This window comes from Corvus hawaiiensis, chromosome 10 (assembly GCF_020740725.1).
Source record: "Corvus hawaiiensis isolate bCorHaw1 chromosome 10, bCorHaw1.pri.cur, whole genome shotgun sequence".
NCBI lineage: Eukaryota > Metazoa > Chordata > Aves > Passeriformes > Corvidae > Corvus > Corvus hawaiiensis.
Genome location: NC_063222.1, coordinates 2,275,462 through 2,287,525, shown reverse-complemented (window position 1 = coordinate 2,287,525; position 12,064 = coordinate 2,275,462). Strand labels below are relative to the sequence as shown.

Genomic DNA, 12,064 nt, shown 5'->3' with positions numbered 1-12,064 from the left:
CAGCCGCCCCCGCGCTGTGGGCTCGGGCTGTGCCACAGCGAGCAGGAGCGTCCTGGCCTCTCCTTTTTGCTTCCCTCCCGTAGAATATGGTTTGGTTTCAGTTTGATAACTGAAGCGCTGGGGAAATTGAAGGAGCCTTGGAGGATAAAAGGCTGTTTGTAGCCCCTGGGTGACCACGGCAGTGCTCGGCTGCAGGGTGACGTGGCTGCGATCCTGGCAAAGGTGTTTCCTTGTCTGAGCCCTGCGGGAATTTCCAGGAGACCAAACCAAGCCCTGACACTGTTAATGGCTGCTCGGAACCACAGGCCTGAGCTACACCGGAGTTCCCAACACCTCCCTTCCACCAGACCGAGGGCCATCCGGTGCGATGCTTCCCACAGTGATTAAGGGTGCGAGATCCGGAGTGTCATCTAGAGCAGAAAAGGTTTTGCCATTTAAATAATAGGTAAATTTATCAAGTCAGCAAGATTAACATGCATCTCTACAAGAAGGTGGCAAAGCAGAGCCTGAGGTCAGGCACACGCACACAGGTGGGCTCTGATGCTGCAACAGCGTTGGCACTGTTCATGTTTGCAGCTGGCTGGACCCGCCATGGCCATGGAAAGGAAGGACAGGTTCTCTCAGCAAATTCAGGTGTGACTGTCCTGGCTGAAGCTCCAGTTCAATCTAGTTCATGTGTGGGCGGTTCCTCCAGATTTAGCCTTCAGGATCCATTGAAAGTTCACCCTGAGGTCCCAGGGGATGGTGACTTCTGGAGTAAACACAGGCAGGGCAAAACAATGCTGGTATTTTTCAGGGATTGTTGTGTTCTGTTTCAATAGCCCCTATCCTCTGAGTAGTTGCATTACTCAAGAATTTGGCACACCCATGATATGCAAGTTGAGGATTATTAGGGATGGCTGCTGTCATTGATGCAGCATTTAAAAATGTGAGTCTAATAAATGTGTACGGTGCTGGTGTCCTGCCCCTTGGTTTGTCATACAACACCTTCATTTTCTAGGAAAATACAGGTCAGTGTGAGACAGATAGAAAACTGCTGCATGTGTCCTTTGGTGTATTTCTGAACAAACAGTGACTTTTATAATTCTGCATGCTACACTCTTGTTCAGAGTCATCAAAATTTAGTAAGTTGAGAATTTGGGGCAGAAGAGGTCTATTTCTTCTGCGCTAGAGGCACCTTGCAGTGGATGACAGAGAGGTTAAGCCATTATTAACTAACACTTTCCGTCCAGGAGCAAGCACAGTTATATGCAGGGAGTTCAGTGTACCAGGCTAAACACAGCTGAACTCTCGGGACTGAGTCATTATTCAACATCTTCTACAGTGAAACACTTAGAAGGAGAAATTGGTAGTGGAGTCAGATGTTTCTCGGATACGATCCTAAATTCTTAGCAAAAACGCAGAAAACCTTTTTTTCCCCTGAAAGCAGCTGACATAAAACACAGATAATATCTCTTTGTTTACAGCTCTACTGGTCTTTTCCACATAGCCACAAAGTTCCTTAAGTGAGCCTCAGGACCATGCTCTTAATGGTATCATGTCCTTTTTTCCTGATCCCACAGGATTTTACTGCTTTTAGGTCTTTGCACTCTGTGGTTTCACAGAGATATTTTCTGGAAGGAGCAGGCACGTGTGCCAGTATGTGATGGGAGGCTCCTGTTGTTGCACTTCTCTAGCTTCCATAAAGAAATGGAATGGCTTTACACAACTGACTAAATAGAAGGGAGGATGACAACTTTACAACACAATAAATAAAGTAATAAGGAAATAACTTGGGAGTAGTGTAACAGAAAGTAATGGACAAGGGAAAACATAATCAGAAACTAACATAAAAAAAAAAGGTTGGATAATGTGTACCAAGGTATGTGGAAATTGTACCAAGCTGCCTAGAAAACACAGAAATCTATCCCATACTAAAGTTTGAAGAGGATCAGAGTATGATGATAGTCTGCCTTGGAAATTAGTCCTTTATAGATGTGTCATGTTCTGCAGGGAGCCACTGTCCCAAATTCCAGCTGCACTGAGACCGCACTGATGAAAGAATAAATATTTAGTGCATTTACTGAGCGTGGAAGGAGGTACAGAGGTTCCTTCCTAATTGTTATGAATTCCCATCTTTCTGAAATGAAACCTCCTAACCTAGTTGTGACATGCTTGTGCATCACACAGGGGAGGGAGCACCTGTGTCTGAAACAACCTCACCTCATCAATGCTGAATAACTGGGCATCCATCCCAACCCTCATTCTGCAGGTAACACGCGTGTGCACACTAACGTGCACATGCCTTTGTTCCTCATGAGCCAGAGCCTGGCAGATAGCAGTCTGTAATATACTCTTGTAATACCATCCTGGCTGCTTCCCAAACGGAAGGATGGAATGACAGTCAGACCATAATGGGATTGCACAGTGGGGGAGAATGACCTGTCTTCTACCAAGCAGCGTAAGCAGCGCCCACTTGGCGTGTGTGAAGGTGCCCAGAGCCCCTGCAGTCTGCCTCGCTGTGCAACTCCATGAACTGGCTGGAATGAAATAAGCCTTTCCCTGAGGAACAGAATGCTCAAGAAAACCATGCAATGCACTTGGAAATCCTTTACCGGTATGTGCTTCTTATTTAGTTCGCTTTGTTTCCTGCACTGTGCCTTTCAGAGTTAACAGACATCAGTGACTTAGAGCTACAAATCTGCTTAGAGGAAGGGAAGGAGGTTAGTGTAGGCAGGAGGACTGCTGAATGAACAGTTTAAATTGCAAATTGTTATATCCAATCCACCTTGCTTCAGAAACCTCAGAGAAATAACTAGTTTAACATAAAATGGTGTTTGATATCCAGGACCTGGTGATGCAGAAATGACAAGGCCACTTTGATTTAGCTGGAGAGAAAATATGAAAGGTAGTGCCATGTGCAAATTAAACCCTTTGATCCTGACATCAATCTCTTAATTAGGAAGGTGTCAGGACGAGGCAGTTTTGTTAATACATGTCTATCTGGACAGACCTATTGCTTTGAGCAACAGCAGGATTGAATTCACCTGAGTTCATCCAATTTTATTTTGTTGCTTTTCTCAATGCAGCATTCATCATAGAACCACAGAATAGTTTGGATTGGAAGGGACCTTAAAGCTCATCCTATTCCACCATAGCAGGGGCACCTTCCACTATCCCAGGTTGCTCCAAGCCCTGTCCAACCTGGCCTTGGACACTTTCAGGGATAGGGCAGCCACAGCTTCTCTGGGCAGCCTGTGCGAGTGTCTTGCCACATACTTAATAATTTTTTGAGCTTTATTACTTAAGATGTGACTTCACAGTCTTCACCTTCAGCAGTTGCTTACAGGAAAGTTTACAACAATTAATCAGCATAGACCATGCTACAGATTACCCCTAATTACCACTACAAGTGTTCCTGTGCTCTGCACAGTCCCTCACCAAACTCTGTGTTCAGCAGTACATTGCATTGCTCATTCCTGGCAAGTTCCTCTCCCGTCTTTCCCCGTCTGCACAGCTCAGTGCCTGCCCAAACCTGAGCTGCCCCTGTGCACCCACAGGCCCTTCTCTGGAGGCACCTTTAGCCTGCTCCTCTCTCATTAGCTGCATGTGCTGCACAGAGCATCTTGGCTGCTTCCCCTTGGTATATCAAGTACCTGCTCCCTCAGCTTTTGTTTTCTACCTCTTGAATATGTCAACTGTGGAAATCAATCTCCCTTCCAGTACATATTTCAACTGTTCAATGAGTTGTACTTTTCTTTCAGATGACCTCAATTTCCCTATGATTCCATCTCATACAGTTTCTATAGGACATAAATCTTGTACTTCTCTCTGAAGTAGCACAGGCACTGCATCTTGGGCACAAGTGTTAATAATGTAGTTATTTTTAGGATGAGATTCTCTGCCCCCAAACAGTGCTCCATTTGGAATTTCAGCGGGTATGTTTTGTTTGCTGAAGGAATATGCATGGCATTTTTTTTGTCCAATTACACAAAAAGCTTTGGGTTTAGATATCTGCCTTGGCAATATAAAGGTATGTACTTTGATTTCTTTGCCAATATTTGACCTTTACCTAATAAAATCAGTACTTGGAATTTTGTTAATCACATACAGCATATAGACTTCTAAAAACTGAATCAAAAATAAGTCTGCTAAAGAACTACTTTGAGGCAAAATCTTTGAGTAGGAATGATTTGCAGTTAGAAACTTGAAGAAAGCTCTCTGTGGCTTTCTGCTTCTCTGAAAAAGTCTCTGAGCCCTGAAGGGCCTACACTCTGTTTCTGCACCTGTATCTGCTGCTGTAAGACTTAAACAAAAATTCAGGTAAGGAGGCTGACATTAAAACCCAAATATGTGACGTTGATAAACACATGCTACTCCTCACTATTTATTGCCATGCCTGAATAAGTATTCTAATTTGGACCTCTAATTTGGACATGGAGCTACAGCAGGGGCCCCATCATACAGTGCAGCCACACTGAACCTAGGAAACAAGAAAATAAGAATTAGGATATTAGGTATACTAGCACATGCTCACAATTATTGCACATTTACATTTGCATGTTTAATAGTGGGCACACAGACTAGTGCACAGTGTTGTGCACAGGACCCTGGAGGAAGGTGACACGGCTGGGTTAGGGTACATGGAAAAAATCTCATCCTCACTGTTTGGGCTCACCATAAGGGTTGGAATGTTCCTGACTCCTGAGTTCTTGCTTTGGCTGGAGAAACCCTGTATCTGCCTCTCTACAGATGTACTATACTTCTGTTTCTTTCCCATACTGGAATTTAACCAGATTTGCAAGAAGGACACAGAGAGTACATATGGAGCCAAGAGAAAGAGGAAAGCTCTTGGCCATTCTGTCCTATTTTGGAAAGAGAGAAGTGGACAAATAGGGAGTTAACATGCACCTAGATTGTGGAACACAGGGACAGAGTGTTTGTTGAGAGATAAATTAATGATAGTGAAACCAGGACGTTTTGTCCCATTATATATGGGTGTGTATATGAATTTCGGTTAAGTGTGACAAGTTAATTTTGGTCTGAGCTGTAGATACTGTGAAACACAGACCACACAGGACACAGACTGATGGGCATTTTCTTGCAGAAAAGAGCTATGGAAAATAATGGGGAGGTTTTGATGAAGAGATGAGGGTCTGATTTTCTTCATACCTAACAGGGAGACAGACAGTTCCAGGGCAGTCAGTTGTATTGGAGCAGTGTAAGACCAGATGGTAAAGAATTTTCTTCTGGGAGTGCTTTCCAGAAATCTGAAAGGATACAGGCCAAATGGAGGATTGAAGTTTAAGGTTCACCCAGGCAAGAATTATGCTTTGTGCTCACTGGAACACCTGACCTGGAAATGACATATACACTGAACTAGGAGCAAAGTCCTGTAATAAATAACCGTCCTTCAGTCACTTCCTCCTTTGTGCAGCAGAGAACTGGCACTTCATGGCACCAGGGCCAGTTTCACCTTCCTTTCCCTTGTTACTCCAATGCTTATGAAAAAGAGGGAGCTAAGCTGCAAAAGCCACACAGTGGAGATTTCTTCTGGAGAGGTAAATTCCCATCCTTTGGGGTGTGATTTGGTTTATGGGCAGCATTACTTTGTCAAGTAGAGCAGCAGAGAGAGCCAGGCTTGGCCACAAAGTGGCCATGCAACCAGGTGCAGGGGGGTGGCCACTTACAGCTTCTGTGGGAATAAGCATTTTAAATGTTGGAACTGCATATCCTGGGATTATATGGGATCTCCTCCCTACACGTCCACTCTTGGCTGTTGTCAGACCGGATCCAGAGCCAGCTGTCCCTTTGATGTGACACTGCTGTCTCCGTGCATCTGCCACTCCCTCCTTGTTAGGGGTCAACATTTCTACTCTTTTGCCATATTCTGGTTTCTGGTACAGGTGAAAAAGTGCCTGTCAGTTGTGAATCACTGACTGTGGCCCATCTTTAGCCTATGTTTGCCAAGGACTGTGCTGCTGTGCCACCCTGCACCACTCACAGCAACAGGCCATCCCAGTGTTGAAGTTGATATGCAGGTCCTGTCTCTGAATCCTGAACAAGAACATGAGGACTTTGCCGTAAGACCAATAGAATATGAAAGACCAGCTGGCAAATCATCCTAGGCATGGAATCACTCCCAAAATCGAGCTCTGTCTGTGGGACAGAAAGTGGCTTTGAAGACTTCAGTTTCTTGGTTAGGACAGCCTAAACTGCATCATCCCTTAACTAAAGCACTGCTGTAGATTTCTGGCCACTGATATTTTGACTGTTATGTTCTTGACAGTGAGTTCCTAATTTTATTATGGTTCCCTCCAGTCCCTTATTTTGCTGTTCATGCCTTGATTGCAATCCCTCCCATTCCAGCCAAGGTAGGTGAACTCTAGGCCTCAGTTTCTGTTTGGTGGTAGGTTCAAGCTGGAGGGTGTGAGGGAACTCAGCTCAGGAATATATTAATTAAACCTGTGCCTCTGGGATAGTCACTGAGCTGCTGGGTCAATGGACCAGCCAAAGGTAACTCTATTGTGCATCACATCACATTGCACTGTGGGATCTTTTTATTAGTGAGCCAGCCTTGAAGTTCAGCCAATAACTGTGCCTAGCACTTGACTGAGAGAACTGTTTGGTATGAAAATGTGCACAGTGAAATCTTTAGGGCTGAGAGTGTCTCCAGGCTTATGTGGTAGAACTCAGAGCACCACCCCAGTGCTGCACATTCTTTGCTTTGTGTAGATGGTGTCATTGTTTCTACATTGGGTGTATCTTACTATGATCTCTTCTGCTTTAACAAAATTATGAACATCTTGATGTTCTTTTTATGCAAGAAAACCCCGCTGTCTGTTCTCATCAAAACCCTTTTCTGGCCTAACATTATGTTCTTGGCATGCAGGTTGCATACAGTGATCTGAAACATAATGGTGGTTTTCAGAAAGGTAAGTCCTACTCTTTGCTCTGATTGAGTGATTAGCCTGAGGCACAAAGAGGAAAAAATTACCTTGCCATCATAATTCAGTCAAAAAGAAAGTAGCAATAACCCAGTATCAACAAGGTATAAAATAATTTCAGCCTGGATGAGGGAAGAAGAGGTGTCTTGCCTCACCAGGCCATGCTCTTGTTGTGCAGGTGACCTCTGTCACAAGGTGTGGCACTGAAACCACACAAGTTACCTCTGGAGTTTTATTCAACACAAATGAGAGCTGTTAGTCTGTAACATTCTTCATTATCTTGTACAATGTTTATAGATGATTTACACTGGTTGGTTTTAAATGTAAGCCACAAAGCATTTTGAGAGGAAAAATAAATATTTTTTTCAGTAAAAATGTTGAAACTAAGACCATCAATGCTGCGGTGTGTAACAAAAGTTGTATATGACAAGACACAGCTAGAAAGTCCACCAACCTACAACTCTGTTCAGTTTTTATTCCATCTTTCTGTTTGAATCTGTATTAGGGCCTGGAGCAAGAGAAGGTGTTCTCAAGGGCCTGGAGTAGGGGAGTATAACCAGGACACTGGTGCAGGCAACACCAAGATGCTGCTCATTCCTAGGAAGGGGCTCACCCCTTCCTCCAGGGACAGCAGAGCAGTTCTTGCTTGCTCTGCAGAGGTTCCAGGTGTTGCCAAGCCTCTACAAATGTGAAGAGAGGAACTGGACTGGATAAAGAATGTTGGTGGGTTTTTTTCCTAAGAGAGGTCATGGATGCACTCACATTTCAGCTATAGCAGGAAAAATATAAATATAAAAATTCTCTAAACAGAGGCCTCTACATTTCTAGGCATCCAGTCTGTACATCCATTTGTTTGTTTTTCTTTTTGCTGGTAAAGTCTATGTTCTCAAGAATCTCTTCTGAGAGAATATCACAGCTCATGTGAAGCTGCCAAGGCAGTTCCCCAGCATTCCCTGTGCCCCTAGCCAGCCTCTGAGAGGTAGTGGAGCTGCATTATTGCTGTCCTTGGAACAGGTATTGCATCATTTCCTCTTGGGAGACAGCTGGGTTTGATGACTTGTCCAAAGTCATGTTCCAGATCAGCTGTGGAGCTGGGAGTAGAATTCAGAGGTCTGTGAATGTTCTGCCAGCAAGCAGTAAGAACATATCCAGATAAACACTGCTAAAGAAATCAAATCACTAAAAAAGGAAGACCAAGAGGTGTTTGCCTGTGAGCTACATGGCATCAAGTATGTCACTGTACTTGACAGTAGCTTTTTTCTCCCCAGGGTGATCACGTGTGGCTGGACACTCAACCAAACAGTGAATTTAATGTCCCTATCGGGGCAGTTGTAAAGGAATCTGACTCAGGACGGATCTTGCTGGAGGATGATGAAGGCAAGGTGGGCTATGCTATAACCTTCTGTAAAAGATGAACATAAAATTTAAAAGTGCAAAGTACAAAAGAAGGCCCTATTGGGTCATACCAAAGCTCCATCTATCCAGAGGGTCTGACTTTGATAATGTCTGGTAGGATATACTGAAAGAAAGACTATAGAAATAAGGCAAGTATAGGGTGGTCACCCATCATCTCCAGGTCCAAGCACTAAGAAGATTCAGAGCTTCATGAGACAGCAGTTATATCTACATGGTTAGGAAATGGAAATGGATGGGCTCCAATCCCTAAATCTGGTGAAGCTTTAGGTGGAAACATCATCCCAGTGAAATCAGTTAATCCCTACCTCATACAATGTTCTGCCTGTGATGACAGAGTTGCACTCTGAACAGTGTTAAAATTGGTGCTGTTCAGAACCCACCTGAATGGCTTCATTCAGTGTTTTTAACCATCTAGTCCTGGGGAGCAGCAAACCAGTTAATTCTTCTAGGCCAGTCACCTGTGTGTTAGAACGTGCTTGCTTGAGCATGTGTTATGCTGAAGCTCACTCTAGTCTAACCCAGCTCTCCTTTGCTTGCCTCTGAGCCACAGCATCACACGTTAAAGTCTGTGCCTTGCCTTTGTCAGGAACACTGGATCACGGCTCGGAACATGCACATGGTGCACCTGATGCACCCCTCCTCTGTCCAGGGGGTAGAGGACATGATCCGCCTCGGGGATCTCCATGAAGCTGGCATGGTGCACAACCTCCTCATCCGACATCAGGAGCACAAAATCTATGTGAGTGCCATGGTCGCTTCCAGGTCACCTCCAGGAATGGCCTCTACATTTAGCAAGTGACTTGAGCAGCCTGTGAGCCTTTCACACGTGAGGCCCTCTGACTTCTTTACTGCCTGAGGGTGCCAAAGAGACACAACATAGTTTTTATCTTCTTTCACTCGAGTACTTTGGCTGTGAAGAAGAGAGCTACCAGCAGCCCTTCAGTCACAGTGCTGGCACAGGTAGTGGCCCCACTTACTTTCTCCCAGAGCAGTCATTGCCACCAGTTACGGACAGTGAACTAAATCCAGCCCATGTTACAGCTTAGTGCTGCTCTTACCTGGAGGATCAGCCTAACTAGTACACAGTGACATGATTTCAATTGTCCCCCAGTCCAAGCTAACATTTACTTGATTTTGATGTAATAAGATCGCTAATGAATAATCTGGATATTTTGTCCATTGAAAGTTTTATCTGTAACTGGGCAATTTGGCATTTTTAGTTTCTTTTTTCCTTAGTTTCCAGTTTGTAATATTATAATGAATATTCAAGTTTTTCCATGCTTTGCCTCCCATGTTATATACAGTACTGGAGAGAAGTTGCCTCTTACAACACAGGTGTGATGATATTCAGTGTAAAAAAGGACTGATTTTATAGATGCTGCAGTTATAACTACCAAGGTGTGTGTATAGACCTGTTATATTAGACTCTAGCAGCCTGCAGTTGTTTCATGTAGTTTTTGAACTATATTATTGCCTTGCATCTCCACAGCCTTCAACAGCCTTCGTTTCACTGGTGGTGCTGCATACAAATGTTTCTAAATCACTGTATGAGTAGCACACCTATGACTTGGCCCGTTAGCAAAGTTCAGCTACATCTGCACTGGAATACAAAAGCAGCTTAACAAAACACTGCAAAGCACCTTAGGATAACACAAAAGTGCCAGGTCAAATTGGACTTTTGTGTATTTCAGCTTGAGACAGAGAACTGTGATTTGGCAAGGAGATTACACCTAGCATTCTTCCTTGGGCAAAACCCTCCTTATCCTGGGATGTTTAACAGCAGCTGATAGCAAGGAACTGGGCTCTCAGCTCACCCAAGTGCTGCTATGATCTCCCAGGCACCCCTCCTGCCTCTGTTTAGATTTATACTGTGAGTGGCTTTGCTTGCATTCTTGTTTGCAGGTTTGCTGTAGCAATAATGCTCACAACTGTTTTCCAGACTTACACAGGATCAATCCTTGTAGCAGTGAATCCGTACCAGCTGCTGCCTCTCTACACAGTGGATCAGATCAGACTGTACTGTAACAAGAGGATTGGAGAGCTTCCACCTCATGTCTTTGCCATTGCAGACAACTGTTACTTCAATATGAAGAGGAATAAGAGAGACCAGTGCTGTGTGATCAGGTGATTGGACTCAGAGAGGATAATAGCAGAAATTAAGTCTGGCATGGTTTGGGGTACCTTTGTGGACACAGGAGACCTTCCAAATGGAAGGGCACAGATAAGACTAGAGACAAGAAGAGGGAAATATTTTCTTCCCTTCTTCTTTATTTTCAGTTAGGGCTGCAAAAGGTAGAACATAAGCAAAGGATTTCCAAAGTCCATTGTTTTCCCCCAGAATCTTTGAATGTGGTTGTACATTCTGCAGGTGGTCACTACACACAGAAACATAACACCTGAGCATGTGTGATATAGGCCTATCTCTTACCTTGGAGACAAGATATTTATGTTACATGTAGTTTCTGAGAACAGACATTTCCCAAAGAGAAATAACCCGAAGATGAAAGAAAGCTTTCTTTGTCCTATAAAGAATCCATTTTCTGTTTGTCATCAATGTGAAGAACCAGATAGTCTCATTGCAATAGTATCTGATTATAGCTGAGTCAACTCAGTTGATGTGCTAACACTGGCATTGACAATCTGGTAATGCAATAGAGAAGAAAAGCAAGTGGTCATTTAATTTGCACAGGTACAGAATGTCTTCCATGGATTTGCTTGTTTTTAATTGGTGGGAGGATTTAGTTCTCAGCCTAAGTCTAAAAAACAACTTAAATTTAAGCAGATAAGATGATGAAAGACTCAAATTTTCCAGCCTTCTATGAAAGTCTGATCTACCATTTACAGGGTAAATTTAGTGGTTGGGTTTTTTTTAAACTAGGTCTGCCATGTTACCAAAAAAAGTAAGGAAGCCTGTAATGATCTTGTTTCTTACTGCAGTGGAGAATCTGGAGCTGGTAAAACTGAAAGCACAAAGCTAATACTACAGTTTTTGGCAGCTGTCAGTGGCCAGCATTCCTGGATAGAGCAGCAAATCCTAGAGGCCAACCCCATTCTGGAAGGTGGGTTATTTAGCAAACATGGCTGATTTACCACATTTACCTCAGAATAAAAAAAAATCAAAACCAGATCTTTGAACCATTGTATCTGCTTAACTGGTAACCCCCCTGAAACACTGGTGATGCGCTGTAGATGTTCTCTATACTTCTCTGCCATGTTCCCATGCAGTCCTCAGCAGCCTTGCTCTCACGCTGTAGGAGGAGGTGCCACTGTAGTATGTAACATGGAACTGCTGGGAGCACAAGAGTCCTTGGGAATGCAGAGCCCAAGGCAAAGCCCCCTGGTTTAGCATTTACCCTAGACAGTGACAAAGCGACTGGCCAAGCATGGATGTATCTATAGGGGAGCCTATAGATACATCCATGAGACACCCTGAGACACCCATCTTTGTACAGGGATCAACATGTTCCCAGTAAATCGTTCTGGAGGTCTTCAGACTTGTCCAGATCTCTTGGCTGGCCAGATATAGACCACATTTGGATCATTTGAATATGTCTTTTAGGACCCAATTATCTGGATGCACAGTATGCCTGCCCCTCTCTTCAGGAGGCAGACTGAGACAAGACATGCTCCAGTGCTTCTGAGCGCAGGCATTTGGAACACATGTAAAATACTAGCAGCAAAGTAGAAAGGCAAAAAAATAGGCTTGATGATCATGAACTGCA

General features: G+C 43.9%; 1 protein-coding gene across 2 annotated transcripts in view; it reads left to right on the top strand.

Moving 5' to 3' along the window:
* The first annotated feature begins 2,433 nt into the window (after window positions 1-2,433).
* The window catches only part of MYO7B (myosin VIIB), a 60,332-nt gene continuing 50,701 nt past the window's right edge, over window positions 2,434-12,064 (top strand). For both annotated transcript variants that reach the window (XM_048313787.1, XM_048313786.1), the window contains exons 1-6: window positions 2,434-2,596; window positions 6,872-6,914; window positions 8,195-8,308; window positions 8,929-9,081; window positions 10,282-10,466; window positions 11,280-11,401. In XM_048313787.1, coding sequence (XP_048169744.1) covers window positions 6,897-6,914; window positions 8,195-8,308; window positions 8,929-9,081; window positions 10,282-10,466; window positions 11,280-11,401 — 592 coding nt within the window. In that variant the 5' untranslated portion in view covers window positions 2,434-2,596; window positions 6,872-6,896. The remainder of the gene's footprint in view (window positions 2,597-6,871; window positions 6,915-8,194; window positions 8,309-8,928; window positions 9,082-10,281; window positions 10,467-11,279; window positions 11,402-12,064) is intronic.